At 39.6% G+C, this 23,633-nt stretch overlaps 1 protein-coding gene across 1 annotated transcript; it reads left to right on the plus strand.

Annotated features, from left to right (window-relative positions):
- Window positions 1-1,590: 1,590 nt before the first annotated feature.
- Window positions 1,591-2,870, plus strand: LOC311108107 (heparan sulfate glucosamine 3-O-sulfotransferase 5; the record flags this gene model as incomplete). The annotated part of the gene is made up of 2 exons (XM_084150745.1): window positions 1,591-1,697; window positions 1,937-2,870. 2 exons carry the CDS (start codon window positions 1,591-1,593, stop codon window positions 2,868-2,870), a joined length of 1,041 nt encoding a protein of 346 aa, XP_084006871.1.
- Window positions 2,871-23,633: the final 20,763 nt, after the last annotated feature.

Below are 23,633 nucleotides of genomic sequence, written 5' to 3' on the forward strand. Positions count from 1 at the left end.
TAACAGACACATCTCAACATCAACTGTTCAGAGGGGACTGTGTGAATCAGACCTTCATGGTCGAATTGCTGCAAAGAAACCACTATTAAAGGATAATAAGAAGATACCTGCTTTGGCCAAGAAACACGAGTAATGGACATTAGACCAGTGGAAATGTGTCCTTTGGTCTGGAGCCAAATTTGAGATTTTTGGTTCCAACCGCCGTGGCTTTGTGAGACACGGTGTGGGTGAACGGGTGATCTCTGCATGTATATTTCCCACCGCAAAGCGTGGAGGAGGAGGTGTTATGGTGTGGGGGTGCTTTGCTGGTGACACTGTCTGTGATTTATTTAGAATTCAAGGCACACTTAACCAGCATGGCTACCACAGCATTCTGCAGCGATACGCCATCCCATCTGGTTTGGGCTTAGTGGGACTATCATTTGTTTTTCAACAGGACAATGACCCAACACACCTCCAGGCTGTGTAAGGGCTATTTTACCAAGAAGGAGAGTGATGGAGTGCTGCATCAGATGACCTGGCCTCCACAATCCCCCGACCTCAACCAAATTGAGATAGTTTGGGATGAGTCGGACGGCAGAGTGAAGGAAAAGCAGCCAACAAGTGCTCAGCATATGTGGGAACTCCTTCAAGACTGTTGGAAAAGCATTCCAGGTGATGCTGGTTGAGAGAATGCCAAGAGTGTGCAAAGCTGTCGTCAAGGCAAAGGGTGGCTATTTGAATATATTTTGATTTGATTAATACTTTTTTGGTTACTACATTATTCCATATGTGTTATTTCATAGTTTTGATGTCTTCACTATTATTCTACAATGTAGAAAATAGTAAAAATAAAGAAAAACTCTAGAATGAGTAGGTGTTTCCAAACTTTTGACTGGTACTGTATATATATATATATATATATATATATATATATATATATATATATATATTCATTAATTTACACCTGAGGGGTTGGCTGGAACCAAACAATGCAGTCACCCTTTTTGTGAAGAAAAAAAAAACACTGGCTGTTGAAATAATTGTGTATTCTGCTTTGCATTAGCTACATGAAAATTATACCATCAGGCTCTCACAGAGGGAGGCTGCCTGTCATACATTTGATCCAATCTGATCCAAGACTTATCTGGCAGAAATAATTAAATGAATAAATAAAAGGGTATGAGGAAAATCGGGGGTGTACTCATTAGTCGGATTTGTCTGTTGCAAAATGTTTTGCAACGGAAACCATTTACTGTTTACTCTAAGAACCAAATGGGGCGGGACCTACCTGAATTTGCCCAATAGAAACTCTCGTTTTAGTTGCAGAACATTTTACGTTTGGAGTAAACGGTTTTTGTTGCAAAACGTTTCGCAACAGACAAAACATTTTGCAACGGAACCCGACTAATGAATACACCACAGGCGTCTGCTCTAATGGCACTGCAGCACTTTGCAGGCTCCTGTGAGTGTGGCTTAATCACTTGTAAGACTTGATTGAGTGTGTGTTAATAAACATTAGGCTGTCTCCTCGCCAGTGATTAGTGGTTTATGTGCTCTGCTCTCCCATCCCCAGGCTGAAGACGCAGTCCTGAAGATTGATGGAGGGCCATGCTATTCAAACAGCAGGCGTTGCTGAGACAGAAGCTCTTCGTGTTGGGCAGCCTTGCTATCGGGAGTCTCCTCTATCTAGTGGCCAGGGTTGGGAGCTTGGATAGGTACGTTGTTTGCTGAAAGCAATGCCTGTTGAATGTAAAGTATAGAATGCTTTTAGTTTATATGAATAATCTAATATTTTTTTCCAATAACAAAATCTTGATCATATATGATTAGATTATGATAAGACTTTATAGTATTTAACAATGTGTTTAAAGTTAATTCCAAAGTGCTCTATAGTATACTGATGAAAGTATTATACAGAACTAAATGTCTCTTTCTGTGTTTTCCCCTCCTCCAGGCTGCAGCCTATTTGCCCCATAGAGAGCAGACTGGGCCCTCCTCACCTGCCGGAGCAGATCCCTCTCCGGACCCTGCAGTATAAACGCGGCCTGCTCCACGAGATCCGCAAGGGCAATGCCACCAAAGAGCAGATCCGCCTGCACAACCTGGTGCAGCAGCTGCCCCGGGCCATCATCATCGGGGTGCGCAAGGGGGGCACGCGCGCCCTGCTGGAGATGCTCAACCTGCACCCGGCTGTGGTCAAGGCCTCGCAGGAGATCCACTTCTTTGACAACGAACAAAACTACGCCCGGGGCATCGACTGGTACCGGGAGAAGATGCCCTTCTCCTTCCCCAACCAGATCACCATTGAGAAGAGCCCCGCCTACTTCATCACAGAGGAGGTCCCGGAACGCATCTTCAAGATGAACTCCTCCATCAAGCTGTTGATTATTGTGCGTGAGCCCACCACCAGAGCTGTGTCTGACTACACACAGGTGCTGGAGGGCAAGGAGCGTAAGAACAAGACCTACCACAAGTTTGAGAAGCTGGCCATCGACGGCAACACGTGTGAGGTGAACATAAAGTATAAGGCGGTACGGACCAGCATTTACACCAAGCACTTGGAGCGCTGGCTGAAGTACTTCCCTGTGGAACAATTTCACATTGTGGACGGCGACCGTCTGATCACAGACCCTCTGCCTGAGCTGCAGCTCGTTGAGCGCTTCCTCAACCTCCCCTCCAGAATCAGCCAGTATAACCTGTACTTCAATGCCACCAGGGGATTCTACTGCCTGCGATTTAACATTGTCTTCAACAAGTGCCTGGCAGGCAGCAAGGGGCGCATCCACCCTGAGGTGGACCCCTCAGTGGTGGCCAAACTGAGGAAGTTCTTCCACCCCTTCAATCAGAAGTTTTATCAGATTACTGGGAGGACGTTCAACTGGCCCTGAGAAACTAAGGGAAGGCCTAGCCTATATAAATTTGTTAACTGAAGTTGTTCTGTTGGTATTTTCAAGATGTCAACCACAACAATATTAAAGGATATTAAAAGCACTTTGATTGAATTTAATACGTAGAGGAGAGTGGGGTAAGTTGAGCCGAAGGGTTAGTTGAGCTACTCCTTGTTTCTAGGAAACCATACACAAAATGTACCATGTGACCAAATATTTAGGAATAGGTCATCATTTCATGGAGTCTATGAAAGAAGAAAACACATGGAAAAAGTGGTAAGCAAGTTAGGTCAAATTAATGTATTGTGTTATAGTTTTCATGATGCTTGTATCTAAACCAAAGTAGATTGTTTTGTACATCAGTTGGGGTCTCTATAAGCTACAATATGAGGTCCTAAACATAGCATGAAAGTGCACCCTTGTAGCTGTGTGGGCTAATATAGTCAAAATGTTTGCCTTGGGGTAAGTTGGGCCAATGGCCACCATACCCCATGCAGAAGATGATTACATTTAGTCAGTTTTATGCATAAAATACATAGTATTTTTGCAATGTGTCATGCATATGAACTCAATATAATGCATTTATATTGTTATAGAGCAGACATAATCATTCCCCGTGTATACAAATGTAAAACAAGCAGGGATCTAGCCCCCCTTGAGGTTCTTGAGAGCAGCCAAGGAAGTGAGAGAAGGGAAGAAGTCCATTTGAGCAGCAGCAAGGGATGAAACAAATAGACTGAATGACACTGAAGAGGTACATTGACGAAAAGGAAAACGAACATGTAGCTGTGTGAAACAGAGGCTATTATAGAGTAGCAGAGACACACAAGGTCTTCTCTGATGAATTGGAGTCTGAGCTTGCTAAACGTATCCAGAATCTCGCGGGCCAGCTTCATGTCCCAGACAACTGGTCAGGAAATGGAAGGGTAAGTGATATTTAACAGAGAAATCTATATCTGAATGTAGGCATACATTTAAGATATACAGTACAATATACCACACCCCCATTCCATGAATTAAACTATGACCAACTAGCACCATCATCCACTGTCACAGGACACCATCACCGACTTACCCAAAGGCGGCTCAACTTACCTTTTCCCTACGCTCAATTTACCCCGGAGTAATTGTTTTTATTTTACAAACTATGTTTTTAAAACTGTTATGTTTACATGAATTCTGATTATTTCCAGGGATACATAACATCCTGAAATATATGTAGATATCTTTGTTAGAAATAATACTATATTGACGGAGTGATGCTGAATGTAAAAAATGGCTCAACATACCCCACTCTGTCCTGTGAGAACGACAATGTGACCAAATATGTAATGGAATCAATGTATATTTGTTTCTTAATATGTAAGGTGGCAGAGGAGGAAAAATGGTTTGTGAGTTGTGTGATTAGAAAACAATTGAGTTTAATGCGCCTGATCTTCCTGCATAATAGTTCACCTGTTTGACACTTGTGCCCGTTATAAACTCATAATTTTGCCATAATCTCAGCCAATATTGAATGAAGGATATACTACAATGAGCGATAGACATTAGATTATTTTAAGTGAACATGTGGCTTTTGAAAGAAGACTTGTCAGTCAACAACACATGCATTTAACAGATTTGAAGGCTATATCATGAAGCTATATGTGTGACAATGTTTCATATAAAAACAACCTTGACAAAGACGTAGGCCTACGTGTTCTAGCAGTTCTGAATGTGATAGTGTTGCATTTATTACAGTCCTCTCATTTTGGTTTTGGTTTTCTCCTGCATGCGTATAGAACATACCATTGACAAAGCATTGGCTCTCTAATGTAGTTTTGTGTTATTTAATTTATTGCAGTATCATTCTTTAAAAATGTGCTACTTTTATTTGTTTCTATGTGGTTTTTAGGTAGTTTTTTTTATATTCTCAAACTACCATGAAGTGCTTGTATCCGTAATCTACAGTTGAAGTCGGAAGTTTACATACACTTAGGTTGGAGTCATTAAAACTCGTTTTTCAACCACTCCACAAATTTCTTGTTAACAAACTATAGTTTTGGCAAGTCGGTTAGGACATCTACTTTGTGCATGACACAAGTAATTTTTCCAACAATTGTTTACAGACAGATTATTTCACATATAATTCACTGTATCACAATTCCAGTGAGTCAGAAGTTTACATACACTAAGTTGACTGTGCCTTTAAACAGCTTGGAAGATTACAGAAAATGATGTCATGGCTTTAGAAGCTTCTGATAGGCTAATTGACATCATTTGAGTCAATTGGTGGTGTACCTGTGGATGTATTTCAAGGCCTACCTTCAAACTCAGTGCCACTTTGCTTGACATCAATGGAAAATCAAGAGAAATCAGCCAAGACCTCAGAAAAACAATTGTAGACCTCCACAAGTCTGGTTCATACTTGGGAGCAATTTCCAAACGCCTGAAGGTACCACGTTCATCTGTACAAACAATAGTACGCAAGTATAAACACCATGGGACCACGCAGCCGTCATATCGCTCAGGAAGGAGACGCATTCTGTATCCTAGATATGAACGTACTTTGGTGCGAAAAGTGCAAATCAATCCCAGAACAACAGCAAAGGACCTTGTGAAGATGCTGGAGGAAACAGGTACAAAAGTATCTACATCCACAGTAAAACAAGTCCTATATCGACATAACTCAGCAAGGAAGAAGCCACTGCTCCAAAACCGCCATAAAAAAGCCAGACTACGGTTTGCTACTGCACATGGGGACAAAGATCGTACTTTTTGGAGAAATGTCCTCTGGTCTGATGAAACAAAAATAGAACTGTTTGGCCATAATGACCATTGTTATGTTTGGAGGAAAAGGGGGTGGCTTGCAAGCCGAAGAACACCATCCCAACCGTGAAGCACGGGGGTGGCTGCATCATGCTGTGGTGGTGCTTTGCTGCAGGAGGGACTGGTGCACTTCACAAAATAGATGGCATCATGAGGAAGGAAAATTATGTGGATATATTGAAGCAACATCTCAAAACATTAGTCAGGAAGATAAAGCTTGGTCGCAAATGGGTCTTCCAAATGGACAATGACCCCAAGCATACTTCCAAAGTTGTGGCAAAATGGCTTAAGGACAACAAAGTCAACGTATTGGAGTGGCCATCACAAAGCCCTGACCTCAATCCTATAGAACATTTGTGGGCAGAACTGAAAAAGCGTGTGCGAGCAAGGAGGCCTTCAAAACTGACTAAGTTATACCAGCTCTGTCAGAAGGAATGGGCCAAAATGTACCCAACTTATTGTGGGAAGCTTGTGGAAGGCTACCCGAAACGTTTGACCCAAGTTAAACAATTTAAAGGCAATGCTACCAAATACTAATTGAGTGTATGTAAACTTCTGACCCACTGGGAATGTGATGAAAGAAATAAAAGCTGAAATAAATAATTCTCTCTACTATTATTCAGACATTTCACATTCTTAAAATAAAGTGGTGATCCTAACTGACCTAAAACTGGGCCTTTTTACTAGGATTAAATGTCAGGAATTGTGAAAAACTTAATTTCAATGTATTTTGCTAAGGTGTATGTAAACTTCAGACTACAACTGTACCCATAGATTGGACATAATCTTTTCCAGGCCATTAGCGATAACAGGAAATGCACAAGCCGTAGGTTACACTATAGCTCAAGGTGGCTACATCGTAATGTCGGATTGTACGGAAAAAACTGTAAATGTCTTACATTTATGGTTTAGATTTAATTAATATGTATATGTTTGCTGATGCTGGTTTAATCAGTGAAGTAATGAGAGACATGAGATATTTGTGACATCACATTCCTCCAGTCACTAAAATATGATAAAACTTATCACAAGGTCATGGTCCATCTAGGTTACATTGAATCAACGACTAGGAGATTAAGGTGTTACGGATTCCCCATGCCTTTGAGTCTTATCATTTCATGCAGCTCACAACCCCTTCTTAAAATAAAGTGATGATCCTAACTGATCTAAGACAGAGAATATTTACTAGGATCAAATGTCAGGAATTGTGAAAAACTGAGTTTAAATGTATTTGGCTAAAGTGTATGTAAACTTCCGACTTCAACTGTAACTAAGAAATATGTAGGGGTAGGAAATTCTCATGAGGGAATGGGAACATAGCATTTCTCATAAAATTCTGACTCAGATGATGTCCTCATACGTCAAGCATTTAAATGTTGCATAAGGGATTTAAGTGGTAACTTTGTTATTTTTTTCCCAGTATTGATTACATTGTTTGTCATTCCCCTTGGCGAAAAGCCACAGTAAAAAAGTAATTTGTTAGTTACTGTCAAACTATCTAATGCTTATTCTACTACAATTAACATATTTGTCTTATGTGCAAATAGCCATTCTGTATCATAAGTGTGTTGTTCTGTAACAAAAAATAATTGAATTAAAATTACATTTAAACGCGTGTCAGCTGAGTCATTCATTCTTTCTGTTTTGTCTCGTAATCTATCGTGGTGTTCAAAGACTGAGACTCTTCCTTGATGCTTTCATTTATAATAATCACTGGGTCATTCTATTGAGTCTATCATTTGAATTAAATTACAACTGGAAACTCCTGGTACCTTCATTAATTGCCCACATCTCAGCAAATACATAATTCCACATATAGTATCTTATTATTAGAGGATCAAAGTAAAACAGAAAAAGTGGTATTTTCTGATCTGCTGCAGCGCAGAACAGCTATTCAGCCACAGACTAGCTGGTGAGTTTGTTCAATGTCCAATTTTCCAAATCATAATTTCCATTGCTTCAATGCTGGCTTGTCTGGACTGTACCCGTATCTGAGTCAGGCTGTGTGTACAGTTTAATCTTATTGAATGATGACACCTACTGCTGTGCAGTTGAATGAGACGGTTAATCATGTGGGAATGGAGTGGCAATAGACTCAATAATACCCTGTCCCTAACAAAAATCTGAGCAGGTTGTTCATCCTTGTTGCAATAATAAAGATGCTGATCATTTGGAGAGTGTAATGATGTCATGTCATAGTATTGTGAGGACAGAGGAAGAGTTAAGAGATGAGTGGTTTGGGGCCATGAAGTCTACATTCCATTAGGTCAAAGGAGATTAGTGATGTTTAGGATAGCATGAGTGATGTTTAGGATAGTGACTTGGGGTAAAGAGTGATGAACATCAAAGACAGGGAGTGCCCATTGAGACTTGCCAGATGTATGCCAGGAAGATGGTAATAAAGGGTATATAAGGTAGAGTGTCTTTGTTCAAGTTAGTTCAACTGACGAAGGGCAAAGCCATGTCCGTTTGTTAGATGAACCCACAAGCTCGTGATTCAATAAATACTTGGTATGAAATCTCCACAGAATGTCTAAGTATATCCTTGCATCCTTGATTCTTTGATACCTGAGAAACTCATCATAACAGATGGGCGTCTAAACGAACAGGATGCAGTTCACAGCTCAACTAACAGGTAAGCAGACTTTCATTTTTTGAATTATGTCAAAATCTGCTTATCTGTGGTAAAGCTGAACTGTAACGAACTTTAAATTCAATATTTTTTTAAGGGGGACGATGAGTGGTATTGAATTATGTAAAGGGATGTAAGGAGGAATATATAATTTTACTATTACATGGTGCTATGATTCAAATTAGAGTGTGGTCGAACTAAGGAGTAAATGCAACAGATTAGTGAGAGATAAGGCGCAGGGCACCTTTAATATGATTTAAAAGATTATATCATAAATAGAGATTAGGCGCAGAGCACCTTTAATATGATTTAAAACATATATTATAAAGAGAGTGGGCGGAAGGCATCCTTAATGTATGGTACATTATAAAGATAGTGGGTTTTTAGTCCCGTAGTGTGAAAGACATTACAAAAGAGAGGAATCGGTTACGGACCGTTGATGTAATAAATCGTCATAAAATTAAGTTTGTAATACTCAAAACGACCAGGAGATGGAGCCAATGACATGTAACATATTGAATCATAGCACCAAAATGACATTAAAGGCGAACTACATTTTAAAAACATTATCAGAAGTGGATATTTGATGCAAGTATTTAATTACTAGCATTGAATGTTACTAACATTGCATAAAATAATAATAGTGATAGGTAAGCATAGAGGGGATAATAAATATCCTCAGGAGAGTATTTATAAGAGTTAATAGAGCTTGATGTTATTGTAGAAAGTAGTGGAAGAGTCTGTGTTTTCTGGGACAGGCATGGCAGTGTCCTTGGAAATTACAGTATGTTTTTTGCTTCCGCTGAGAGAATGAAGGAGAGGCTGATTTGGGTTGAATGAGGATTGTTAAACTAACTGAAGTATTCGTTGATGTGATTATCTAGAAGTTTCTAACGGTCTATATGGAGTTTGTGACAAATGTGAAAATATGATCCATTTTACGTATATGTAGGTGATTATTAGAGATTTCATAAAATAATAATTGGAATAATAATAAATATTAACTTGTTCACCCAAACGTAGATGTACGTCGTGGGTGAAGAAAGTAATTAATATGGGTTTTCTAAGTTTATACCGTTGTTGGATCATGTGATGGTGGAATAAACTGACCATAAGTAATGTTGTTTTAGACGTAATGTATAATATAGTACAAAGCCAATATAGGGTTCAATTGAACTAATTATCATGGTAGAGCTAATGTAGTGAAGTGAGGGAACTTCATTTTATATCAGAGGTTAAGATGAAAAATCATTGTAATGGCGCTATTTGTGGAATTTATTTATTATTTCAAGGCATGGAGTAACAATCTGCATCTATGAGTGTAAATTCCACTGCTGATGTGTTGATTGAATGGGTACGACGGAGTATTTGGTTTGGTGATGTTGTATTTGAAGCGTGTGTGGTTTAAATAGCAGGACTCTTGTAGCTCGGTTGGTGGAGAATGGTGCTTGCAACGCCAGGGTTGTGTGTTCGATTCCCAAGGGGGGCTAGTATAAGTATAAAAAATGTATGAGCTCACTAATTGTGGGTCGCTCAGGATAGGAGTGTCTGCTAAATAACTAAAATGCAAAAATGTTAACGGGTATGGAGAGAAGTGTGCGTGGTAGTAATTTTTTGGGGCATTGAATAAGGTTTTGCTAGATTAAACGAGTGAAAATTGTGGAATATGTCTATAAATAAATTGGATAGTGATAAATGAATGATTTCAATATATGATGGTAAACTACAGCAAGTGTTTGGTGTTACTTGTAGCCTACTTAGAAAGGACAGTTACCTAGATCTGATGTATTCTGATAATGGCAGATTGGTGGTTTCAGAAGAGCTGTGGCTATGATCTTAGTTGATTACAGAGGACATAGAATGTAGTTTAGGACGCATAGAGAAGCAAATGTCTTATCTTCAGGGGAAGTGAAGCAAGGGAATTCTGAGAATAAAAGGAAATATAACATTGACTGAGGACTGAGGTAGAGTATCTTATGATAAGCTGTAGACCACACTATTTACCAAGAGAGTTTTCAGCTATATTTTTCATAGCTGTCTATTTACCACCACAAACCAATGCTGGCATTAAGATTGCACTGAATGAGTTGTACAAGGCCATAAATCAACAGGAAAACGCTCATCCAGATGCAGCGCTCCTAGTGGCCGGGGACTTTAATGCAGGGAAACTTAAATCCGTTCTACCTAATTTCTACCAGCATGTTAAATGTGCAACCAGAGGAAAAAAAACTCTAGACCACCTTTACTCCACACACAGAGACGCATACAAAGCTCTCCCTCGCCCTCCATTTGGCAAATCTGACCATAACTCTATCCTCCTGATTCCTGCTTATAAGCAAAAACTAAAGCAGGAAGCACCAGTGACTCGGTTAATAAAAAAGTGGTCAGATGACGCAGATGCTAAGCTACAGGACTGTTTTGCTAGCACAGACTGGAACATGTTCCGGGATTCTTCAGACAGCATTGAGGAGTACACCACATCAGTCACTGGCTTCATCAATAAGTGCATCGATGATGTCGTCCCCACAGTGACCGTACGTACATACCCCAACCAGAAGCCATGGATTACAGGAAACATCCGCACTGAGCTAAAGGGTAGAGCTGCCGCTTTCAAGGAACGGGACTCTAACCCGGACGCTTATAAGAAATCCCGCTATGACCTCCGACGAACCATCAAACAGGCAAAGAGTCAATACAGGACTAAGATTGAATCGTACTACACTGGCTCTGACGCTCGTCGGATGTAGCAGGGCTTGAAAACTATTACAGACTACAAAGGGAAGCACAGCCGCGAGCTGCCCAGTGACACAAGCCTACCAGACGAGCTAAACCACTTCTATGCTCGCTTCGAGGCAAGCAACACTGAAGCATGCATGAGAGCACCAGCTGTTCCGGATGACTATGTGATCACGCTCTCCGTAGCCGATGTGAGTAAGACTTTTAAGCAGGTCAACATTCATAAGGCCGCAGGGCCAGACGGATTACCAGGACGTGTACTCCGAGCATGTGCTGACCAACTGGCAAGTGTCTTCACTGACATTTTCAACATGTCCCTGACTGAGTCTGTAATACCAACATGTTTCAAGCAGACCACCATAGTCCCCGTGCCCAAGGACCCTAAGATAACCTGCCTAAATGACTACCGACCCGTAGCACTGACATCTGTAGCCATGAAGTGCTTTGAAAGGCTGGTCATGGCTCACATCAACAGCATTATCCCAGAAACCCTAGACCCACTCCAATTTGCATACCGCCCCAACAGATCCACAGATGATGCAATCTCTATTGCACTCCACACTGCCCTTTCCCACCTGGACAAGAGGAACACCTACGTGAGAATGCTATTCATTGACTACAGCTCAGCATTCAACACCATAGTGCCCTCTAAGCTCATCACTAAGCTAAGGATCCTGGACTTCCTGACGGGCCGCCCCCAGGTGGTAAGGGTAGGTAACAACACATCTGCCACACTGATCCTCAACACGGGGGCCCCTCAGGGGTGCGTGCTCAGTCCCCTCCTGTACTCTCTGTTCACCCATGACTGCATGGCCAGGCACGACTCCAACATCATCATTAAGTTTGCCGACGACACAACAGTGGTAGGCCTGATCACCGACAACGATGAGACAGCCTATAGGGAGGAGGTCAGAGACCTGGCCGTGTGGTGCCAGGACAACAACCTCTCCCTCAACGTGACCAAGACAAAGGAGATGATTGTGGACTACAGGAAAAAAAAGAGGACTGAGCACGCCCCCATTCTCATCGACGGGGCTGTAGTGGAACAGGTTGAGAGCTTCAAGTTCCTTGGTGTCCACATCACCAACGAACTATCATGGTCCAAACACACCAAGACAGTTGTGAAGAGGGCACGACAAAGCCTATTCCCCCTCAGGAGACTGAAAAGATTTGGCATGGGTCCTCAGATCCTCAAAAAATTATACAGCTGCACCATCGAGAGCATCCTGACTGGTTGCATCACCGCCTGGTATGGCAACTGCTTGGCCTCCGACCGCAAGGCACTACAGAGGGTAGTGCGTACGGCCCAGTACATCACTGGGGCCAAGCTTCCTGCCATCCAGGACCTCTATACCAGGCGGTGTCAGAGGAAGGCCCTCAAAATTGTCAAAGACTCCAGCCACCCTAGTCATAGACTGTTCTCTCTGCTACCGCACGGCAAGCGGTACCGGAGTGCCAAGTCTAGGTCCAAAAGACTTCTCAACAGCTTCTACCCCCAAGCCATAAGACTCCTGAACAGCTAATCATGGCTACCCGGACTATTTGCACTGCCCCCCCACCCCATCCTTTTTACGCTGCTACTACTCTGTTAATTATTTATGCATAGTCACTTTAACAACTACCTCAACTAGCCGGTGCCCCCGCACATTGACTCTGCAACGGTACCCCCCTGTATATATAGCCTCCCTACTGTTACTTTATTTTACTTCTGCTCTTTTTTTTCTCAATACTTTTTTTGTTGTTGTTTTATTTTTACTTTTTTTGTTAAAAATAAATGCACTGTTGGTTAAGGGCTGTAAGTAAGCATTTCACTGTAATGTCTGCACCTGTTGTATTCGGCGCATGTGACCAATAAAATTTGATTTGATTTGATTTGATTTGATTTGACTATGGCAACTTTTGTTTGAGGTCAATACAGAAGTATTATGGACATACTATCGTAATACATAAGCTGAACCAAACATGACGTTACTACAGCAATTTAGGATGGTTACTGTTGTTAAGTTAGTTTTTAAACCCTACGATAGAGGTAAATGCAGAACGCTGTTTGAGAATGTGTTATTTTGTGTACTAGTAAAAAAAAATGGAAGAGTTTCCATGTTTTTTATCTGCGGGTGTTAACCACTGGGGCTTGCTGAAACGTGAGAGCGCTGTAAGGGACATTATGGGTTACGTTAGGTGTACAAGGATCAATGGTTGCTGTGGAGAAGGAAGTTATAGGGGGTTGAATGTTTGGTGAAATGGTTAGCTAGTTAGCGGTGAGAGCTAGTGCGGTTTTCATTGGGTGACGTCACTTGCTCTATGAACTGGAAGTAGTTGCTTTGCAAGGATAGCGGATTTTGTATGGTGTGTCGATGGTGAATGTTGTCGATATGTGTAGAGGGTCCCTGGTTCGAGCCCAGTAAGGGACAGAAAGCAAATATTTTACATTGATGCTATTGACGTGAATTACTGGTTTCATTGATAACATTATAGGAAAGATGTTGTCCTACCAATCCATGTCGGATAGGATAACATAGTAATTAAAGTTGCATAGCTTTGAATTGGATGTTTTATTTGTTTTAACTATACATTTTAATTAATTTGTTGAGGTACCGTTATAAGGAAAGTTAGCGGTATAGTATGATAGATATTGTAGAGGGTTTAAAAAGTAAGTAAGTTAATTGGGTGATGAGACAGGTTGACTTGATGTTGAATGGGATTGTTTAATAGAAGTAATTATTTCTATTTAGGAGAATGAGAATATGTTATTAGGTAGTATTGCTTTGTGGAGACGATTTACTAATGAAGAACATGTCTAGATAGTTGAATAAGGAACGATATTTGATAATTGATCATTAATATTATGACATTATATAGTCTGTTTAAACAGCAGTGAGTTATGACGACGGTTCATTACTTCTGATAACGATAATCTGTTTATAGTACGTTGAACGATGGGAGATAGTTGTTGCTGTTGGCCTGATGGATTAAGTGGACATCTTTTTGTGGGTTTTGGATTATGAAACAATAGGTTTATATTTTTAAAACATCAATGCAACAGTTTGCGATACTTAAATTACTTGATAGGGGTTATAGGTTTATAGTGGAAGATGTAGTTAACTTAATCAAACGTGTTATTATCTAGTGTCTTCTAAGGAGGAGTTTTTTTTCCAGGATTGATGGAAGTCTCCTATAGCATTATGATAAGGGGAGAGTAGGAGACAACATAGCAAACACATTTTAAATAGATGCCTGGTATAAAATATCAAGTCTTACACAAAGTAAGTGAGGGTATTGGCTAATGAATGAAATATGACATTTATAGGGGTGACAGGATCAAGTGCGAAGGACATGGATTATCTTTTGTTGTTGATTAAGTAAACGATAATGGATTCGTTGATAGGGGATCAAAAGGAGCAGATGTAGGGGTTCAATAATAATGGTGAGATTTAAAGAGGATATGATCTGAAGGGTAATCAATTCAACATAATCATTGTAAAGAAAGAGGAATTTTTAGTGGTTTAAATTTTTTGAAAGGTTTTATATAATCTTTTTATGGAGTAGTTATGAGGAGTTAGATTGATACAAATGGTTATTGATGAGGTAGGACTGTGGATATATGTATCATGTTTTGTGTGTAATTACTATCTTTGGATTGTTGATTATATGTTAATGACATGTATACTTTCTATTCCAGGAGAAAGGGGATTTCTTTATCTCATTGGAATATTGCCCAGGGCTAGGGTGGAACAGTTAGTGAAATTAAGTAGTCTTATTTTTAGGTTGTCATAGGGAGCTACCAAATTAAATAAGGCCTGGCCATGTTTGTTTTATTTGTTTTCCAAATGGGTTTTTCAAATAAACACACAACACACCTAGGATGATGTTATAAAAGGTTGTTATTTTGATTTAAGGGGGTTTTCAACAGGTCAAAGGTGATAAGTCTTAATGGAGCACACACTGAGTCACTGGTATACTTTTATTTACAAAGCCATTTTGGGTTTTCTACCTTTTTATTTGGGCATTTTTATTGTTCAGAAATGTGGTGGGTACTCTCTTCGTTCACTGGACTTTATCCTGCTAACTGTTCCAAAGGTCCGAACTGAATTTGGTAAAAGGTCTTTTATGTACTCTGCGCCATCGTCTTGGAACACCTTACAAAATAATTTTAAACTGGAAGAACTTGTCCCGATTGGTGTTTTTAAATCTCTGATGAAGGATTTTGAGGCTGATTCCCTGACCTGTCAATGTTTTTAATTTGCTGTTTTTGATATTGTTATACTCTTGTGAATTCATGAATGGTTTTTACTAGATTACTTGTAGTTTTTCATGTTGTCTGTCTGTAATTTTTTGTAATGACTTGGTGCTGCCTATCTTGGCCAGGACGCTCTTGAAAAAGAGATTTTAAATCTCAATGAGCCCTTCCTGGTTAAATAAAGGTTAAATAAATAAATAAAAAACTGTGAATTTTATGAAGTTTTTTATTTTTGACTGAGTTTTGGGTGTACATGATTTCTTATGAGAATAAATGTCATGAGGATTTAATGTACACTTGGGGTACATAACATTTATTACATGTTTTGAATGTTGGTAATGATTAGTATACTATTTGATGGAACAATTCATTGAATGATTTCAATGACCTCTGAACTCTGTTCTGACTTTCTGGTGTGATCTGATCATCCACACTAGTAATCCTAGAAACAAGGGCTGAGGAATTTAAGATAGTTCATTTTACTGAGTTGAGGGTAATTTATTAAAACTGACTATGGTGAAGTGGTTTATAATTTGGTAATAATATATTAATCAAACCATAAAATAACTACAGAGAGAGGGAGCTATCCTGAATGAGGGATACCTGTTGCTAGTTAAGTGTACTAATCTTGGATTACTTTACGGGATAGAAGTAAGTTGAGGTATTATCAAATGTTGTCATTTTAATTTAATTTTTATTATGATTTAATAAACAATGGTGTTTTGTTTTTGAAAGCATGAATCACATTGTGACTCATGTGTTCAAAAAAGGGGGTAGTATTGATGGTATGAGGATTTATTGGTACAATTGCATATCATAGTAAGAATTTGAGCAGTAGTAAGTAGTGTGTTATGGGTTAGATTAAATGTTTTAGGGGAAAATGTATTTGTGGTATAAGGCAGAATTTAGAGGAGGCCTTTCTATGACATTAGTAGACTGCAACAAGCTGCAAGAATGTGCACTTCCTAATCTAAAAGGCTTATCAGGAATGATAAGAAGACAGGATGAAGTAGCATGCTGTGTCTCAACTAACAATGTTATCCAGACTTTATTTTGAAAAGGTGAAGGCTTCTCTGACAGACCTACCAGGAGAATCTGGACATTTTTTGCAACTTGGAGACTATGTGGTGGTAAAGGAATAATGAAGTAATTGATGGACAACACCCAAGTGGGAAGGTTAGTAATAGGTGTTGATGGCTACCTTGATGGAGGGGCAAGTAAGAGAGAGAGATTCCTAGATCTGTATGTAACATTGCAGGACTTTTCTAACGCAGAGGAGGAAGATGGCACCGCTTCGGCGGAGCATTGTTTTGTTTTGTTTGTGTGTTTTTGGAAGCAGGGAATATTGGTATGCTGATAGAAGGACACAATACACAGAGAGATGGTGAAGGAAGAAGGTTCATGCATCATCACACAGTCTACACCAACGGAGGTATGGATAGAGGGGAGATTGAACAGGTATCAGGTCAACCAATGCTACAGATGGCTACGAGGAGATTAGAGATGAGGATACTGTTGATGACAATTATCAGGTGATAGAGGACGATGTTTGAGGAATGATACTGATGAGATGTGGGTTATGGCTGATTACCTCAGTGGAGGAACAGAGCTATAGACCTCCAATAATTTCAAGATTTTCAAGATTTTCAGGAATCAACTGACTGTCATTCCATTCGGTTATATGTATTTAAAGGAATTATATAATAGAAATTGGGAAGTATATTAGGAATTGGTATTAGGAATAATTGTTAAAGCATAATAATTTGTCATATGATGAATGTTTATATGGATTTATTGGTTTAGAAATGAAATCAATTAAATTGTTGTGTTTTTGTCTTCTAGTGAGGTAAATACAGAGGGTATCTTAATGCATAGTAGGGATAATTTGGCCTAGCATGGTGTGAACCTAAATAAGTAAAAGTAACAAACTATGAACCGGCTGAAGATGAATATCAGAGGCGTTGAAGACGTTTTTGTAAAATACAATTTCTACATGCAACTGGTCTACAACAAACAATCTAAGATATCAAAGGATCTTTTCTCATGTTTTATATCGAAGGAGTGGGAAAGGAGTCCACCATTGAGTGAGAATTAAGAAAGATCTGTTCAAATGCAACATTGCTCATGTTGTTGGTATAATGGTTGGCAAATGGACAAGGCATTGAAATTGTGGAGTTGGTGGTGAATCGAATGAGACATTGTAGGTGTGACATTGTAATGGGCAAGTCATTTTGAAATATAAAGCTGTCTGAAGAACATAATGAAGAGACGCCAGAAGATTTAAGTGCTGGGTGGAATAAAGGGGTTGCTTGCTGATAATAAAATTGGATTTATCTAAATTTGATAATTTGGGTAGTAGGTATATACACTGCTAAATTAATAGTATTAAGAATGCATTGAGATAATGATCTGTATTTATTATCAGGATGAGGAAGGTCATAATTGAATTATGGATGTTTATAATGTATGATAATATAAGTATACATTCTGGAAGTTGTAATGGAAGTTAAGGTGAGGATTGTGAATGAAATAATGAAGATGTTGATTAATTTGGTTAAAGTATTAACATATTAGTAATGATATAGGTTTGAAGTATTGGGTGATATTGATATGGATGTTTAGAGTAGTACATATTTATGTTGATAGGCAAGTACTTAGTTGGTTATTATCAGGGGGTTATGATATTTTCATATGATCTGAATTTGGATGAATTATTAAAGCAGAAATAGTTGAGGGATATGATGATTTAACAGGGAGTGATAATAGAGTGTTATAACATAATGTGTATGTTATATTTGAGGTATATTAGGAGGACAAAGTCGGAGTTGAATATTGTTTATTTGAACAATCATGGGTTTTTAAGGATTGGGTCTGAGATGTTAATCATTAGAATGGGTAATTGATGACATAGCATTGGATGCTATTATATTCAGATGAGGATGATATGGTAATTTGAATGCTGTTGAATTTTTTTCAAAGTTTTTTTAGTGGTAATTCCATAGGAACATGGATGGCAAGCATTCTAGGTCCTCTAGTGGCCATAGTAATTATTGTAGCCATAGTTATGGGATGTTTTTTTTCAAGTTTTTGGGGATTGATTTTAAGATCTGTACAAATGATTATTAACATGCCTGTGATTACAGTTAGAGATGTGTCAGTTAATGTTAATGCAAGGAGGGAAAGGAATAATTATTCTTCTTTGTCATCTTATTCCAGTTTAGAATCCATTGATAATGTTGATTGAGGACAGGGAATGTTAAATTGGAATTGTATGCCATGGAATTAAGGGTTACAGGAAGAAGATGAATATCAGTGGATCAGATAGAGCCCCTTGTGACCAGGGAGAAACTTGAGGTTCCTCTGACAGCGCATGGATGATGAAGATGGACGTTTTTGTTATTTTTATATTAATGTGTATAGATTATAATATCCATGTAATTTAGTAATGAGTATGTATAATTGTTGTGTATTGTTGATGTCATTATGTTAACAATTTATTTCGATGTATGTTTTTTTGATTGCATGTATCAGAAAAAGGGGTCATTTTAAAAGCGGGGATGTCTATGTGGGATTTTTTCCTTATATATATATAAAATAAGGTTTTGACTACATAGATTATTAGCATGAATATATAGTAGTTAATTATGTGTTTATCTTTTACTCAGACTGAGTTTATAGAGGTTTGAGAGGTTTGATATCGCATAAGATAGATGACTGAGAATGTATACCTTTGTTGATTAAATAAATGGAGAATTGAGTTGGATTCAGGTATGAAAGGTGGAAGGGATCAATTCTCAGTTATCTAGCATAGTTTAGGATCTAGTCAGAGATGTATGTACTACTGATTGGAGAATATTGTATTTTATATAAAGTTAAATGTGAATTGTTGGGGTTAAGTCATGTCACTTACCACAAAAAAATAAAAAAATTAATGGATTGTAATGATGTCATGTCATAGTATTGTGAGGACAGAGGAAGAGTTAAGGGATGAGTGGTTTGGGGCCATGAAGTCTACATTCCATTAGGTCAAAGGAGATTAGTGACCCTTATGATTACATGAGTGATGTTTAGGATAGTGACTTAGGGTAAAGAGTGATGAACATCAAAGACAGGGAGTGCCCATGGAGACTTGCCAGATGTATGCCAGGAAGATGGTAATAAAGGGTATATAAAGTAGAGTGTCTTTGTTCAAGTTAGTTCAACTGACGAAGGGCAAAGCCATGTCCGTTTGTTAGATGAACCCACGAGCTCGTGATTCAATAAATACTATCCTTGCATCCTTGATTCTTTGATACCTGAAAAACTCATCATAACAGAGAGACACTTACTCCATGAGAGAGCACCACTGCTGCCGATCTTCAGTTATTTTGGGGATGGTTTTTCATGACAGGGCAAAGGAAGAGAGTGGCTCTCCAGTTGGGCTGGTCTGTATCTCACTGACACCTTTCCTTCTCAGAGGAATAAGGCAACCTCACAGAGAGTTACACACAAATAAATAACTATATTTCCAGAGGACATATGAGATGGATGTGGTTCTGTTCAAAGAGAGAGATTAATGAATATACTGTACATAACTATCATAACATGACAATGAATGGGTGAATACAATACATAGATAGTGTAACATGCCTCGGACCTCCTCCCTATAGGCTGTCTCATCGTTGTCGGTGATCAGGCCTACCACTGTTGTGTCGTCGGCAAACGTAAGGATGGTGTTGGAGTCGTGCCTGGCCATGCATTCATGGGTGAACAGGGAGTAAAGGAGGGGACTGAGCACGCACCGCTGAGGGGCCCCCGTGTTGAGGATCAGCGTGGCAGATGTGTTGTTACCTACCCTAACCACCTGGGGGCGGCCTGTCAGGAAGTCCAGGATCCAGTTGCAGAGGGAGGTGTTTAGTCCCAGGGTCCTAAGCTTAGTGATGAGCTTTGAGGGCACTTTGGTGCCTTCTTAAAAGTTAATTTGTGGAATTTCTTTCCTTCTTAATGTGTTTGAGCCAATCAGTTGTTTTGTGACAAGGTAGGGGGGGTATACAGAAGATAGCCCTATTTGGTAAAAGACCAAGTCCATATTATGGCAAGAACAGCTCAAATAAGCAAAGAGTAACGACAGTCCATCATTACTTTAAGACATGAAGGTCAGTCAATACGGAAAATATCAAGAACTTTGAAAGTTTCTTCAAGTGCAGTCGCATAAACCATCAAGCGGTATGATGAAACTGGCTCTCATGAGGACCACCACAGGAATGGAAGACCCAGAGTTACAGTGAGGGAAAAAAGTATTTGATCCCCTGCTGATTTTGTACGTTTGCCCACTGACATAGAAATGATAATTCTATAATTGTAATGGTAGGTTTATTTGAACAGTGAGAGACAGAATAACAACAACAAAAAATCCAGAAAAACACATGTAAAAAATGTTATAAATTGATTTGCATTTTAATGAGGGAAATAAGTATTTGACCCCCTCTCAATCAGAAAGATTTCTGGCTACCAGGTGTCTTTTATACAGGTAACGAGCTGAGATTAGGAGCACACTCTTAAAGGGAGTGCTCCTAATCTCAGCTTGTTACCTGTATAAAAGACACCTGTCCACAGAAGCAATCAATCAATCAGATTCCAAATTATCCACCATGGCCAAGACCAAAGAGCTCTCCAAGGATGTCAGGGACAAGATTGTAGACCTACAGAAGGCTGGAATGGGCTACAAGACCATCGCCAAGCAGCTTGTTGTGAAGGTGACAACAGTTGGTTTCGATTATTCGCAAACGGAAGAAACACAAAAGAACTGTCAATCTCCCTCGGCCTGGGGCTCCATGCAAGATCTCACCTCGTGGAGTTGCAATGATCATGAGAACGGAGAGGAATCAGCCCAGAACTACACCGGAGGATCTTGTCAATGATCTCAAGGCAGCTGGGACCATAGTCACCAAAAAAACAATTGGTAACACACTACACCGTGAAGGACTGAAATCCTGCAGTGCCCGCAAGGTCCCCCTGATCAAGAAAGCACATATACGGGGCCGTCTGAAATTTGCCAATGAACATCTGAATGATTCAGAGGAGAACTGGGTGAAAGTGTTGTGGTCAGATGAGACCAAAATCGAGCTCTTTGGCATCAACTCAACTCGCCGTGTTTGGAGGAGGAATGCTGCCTATGACCCCAAGAACACCATCCCCACCGTCAAACATGGAGGTGGAAACATTATGCTTTGGGGGTGTTTTTCTGCTAAGGGGACAGGACAACTTCACTGCATCAAAGGGACGATGGACGGGGCCATGTACCGTCAAATCTTGGGTGAGAACCTCCTTCCCTCAGCCAGGGCATTGAAAATGGGTCGTGGATGGGTATTCCAGCATGACAATGACCCAAAACACAGCCAAGGCAACAAAAGAGTGGCTCAAGAAGAAGCACATTAAGGTCCTGGAGTGGCCTAGCCAGTCTCCAGACCTTAATCCCATAGAAAACCTGTGGAGGGAGCTGAAGGTTCGAGTTGCCAAACGTCAGCCTTGAAACCTTAATGACTTGGAGAAGATCTGTTAAGAGGAGTGGAACAAAATCCCTCCTGAGATGTGTGCAAACCTGGTGGCCAACTATAAGAATCGTCTGACCTCTGTGATTGCCAACAAGGGTTTTGACACCAAGTACTAAGTCATGTTTTGCAGAGGGGTCAAATACTTATTTCCCTCATTAAAATGCAAATCAATTTATAACATTTTTGACATGTGATTTTCTGGATTTTTTGTTTTGTTATTCTGTCTCTCACTGTTCATATAAACCTACCATTAAAATTATAGACTGATCATGTCTTTGTCAGTGGGCAAACGTACAAAATCAGCAGGGGATCAAATACTTTTTTCCCTCACTGTACCTCTGCTGCAGAGGATAAATTCATTAGAGTTACCAGCCTCAGAAATTGCAGCCCAAATAAATGCTTTGCAGAGTTCAAGTAACAGACACATCTCAACATCAACTGTTCAGAGGGGACTGTGTGAATCAGGCCTTCATGGTCGAATTGCTGCAAAGAAACCACTACTAAAGGACACCAATGAGAAAAAGAGACCTGCTTGGGCCAAGAAACACGAGCAATGGACATTAGACCGGTGGAAATGTGTCCTTTGGTCTGGAGTCTAAATTTGAGATTTTTGGTTCCAACCGCCGTGTCTTTGTGAGACGTGGTGTGGGTGAACGGATAATCTCTGCATGTGTATTTCCCATCACAAAGCATGGAGGAGGAGGTGTTATGGTGTGGGGGTGCTTTGCTGGTGACACTGTCTGTGATTTATTTAGAAATCAAGTCACACTTAACCAGCATGGCTACCACAGCATTCTGCAGCGATACGCCATCCCATCTGGTTTAGACTATCATTTGTTTTTCAACAGGACAATGACCCAACACACCTCCAGGCTGTTTAAGGGCTATTTTACCAAGAAAAAGAGTGATGGAGTGCTGTATCAGATGACCTGGCCTCCACAATCCCCCAACCTCAACCCAATTGAGATGGTTTGGGATGAGTCAGACAGCAGAGTGAAGGGAAAGCAGCCAATGAGTGCTCAGCATATGTGGGAATTCCTTAAAGACTGTTGGAAAAGCATTCCAGGTGAAGCTGGTTGAGAGAATGCCAAGAGTGTGCAAAGCTGTCATCAAGGCAAAGGGTGGCTATTTGAAGAATCTCAAATATAAAATATATTTTGATTTAACACTTTTTTGGTTACTACATTATTCCATATGTGTTATTTCATAGTTGTGATGTCTTCACTATTATTCTACAATGTAGAAAATAGTAAAAATAAAGAAAAACCCTTGAATGACTAGGTGTGTCCAAACTTTTGACTGGTACTTTATGTAGTTAAGCAGGTTATATCGATATTTTGTGAGTCATATTGTACTTTTGCACATTACATACCTGAATTAACAGGGTGGAATGATGAGACGGAGAAAAGTTAGTAGTGTTCAGTATTAGGCATTCTCCAAGATTGAATAAGCAACATCCAAGACCCCACGATCCCACTAACGCTCCCCATTGACGTCACAGCTCCCCATAGCGGCAGTAATCATATACATTACTTTCAATGCAAATACCTGGGAGGCCTAGAAAACGATACAAGGGATGACTCCATAAAATAACAAACTAAATAAAACATAAAAAATATGACCATCCATATGTGTGCGTCACAATAGCACAAGAGCAATAATAATATCTTATTTTTCTTCTTCTATGATATATATATAAACAAACGTTTAAGGTGCATGCCGCCACCTACTGTGCTGGAGTGTGTGGTCAATCATGGTTTACAACATTAGCTCCACATTTCTAAATCCTCTTACCTAACTCAGTACTTCTGAGAAAA

The sequence above is a fragment of the Coregonus lavaretus genome (assembly GCF_964263955.1).
Source record: "Coregonus lavaretus genome assembly, chromosome: 33".
NCBI classification, from domain to species: Eukaryota; Metazoa; Chordata; class Actinopteri; order Salmoniformes; family Salmonidae; genus Coregonus; species Coregonus lavaretus.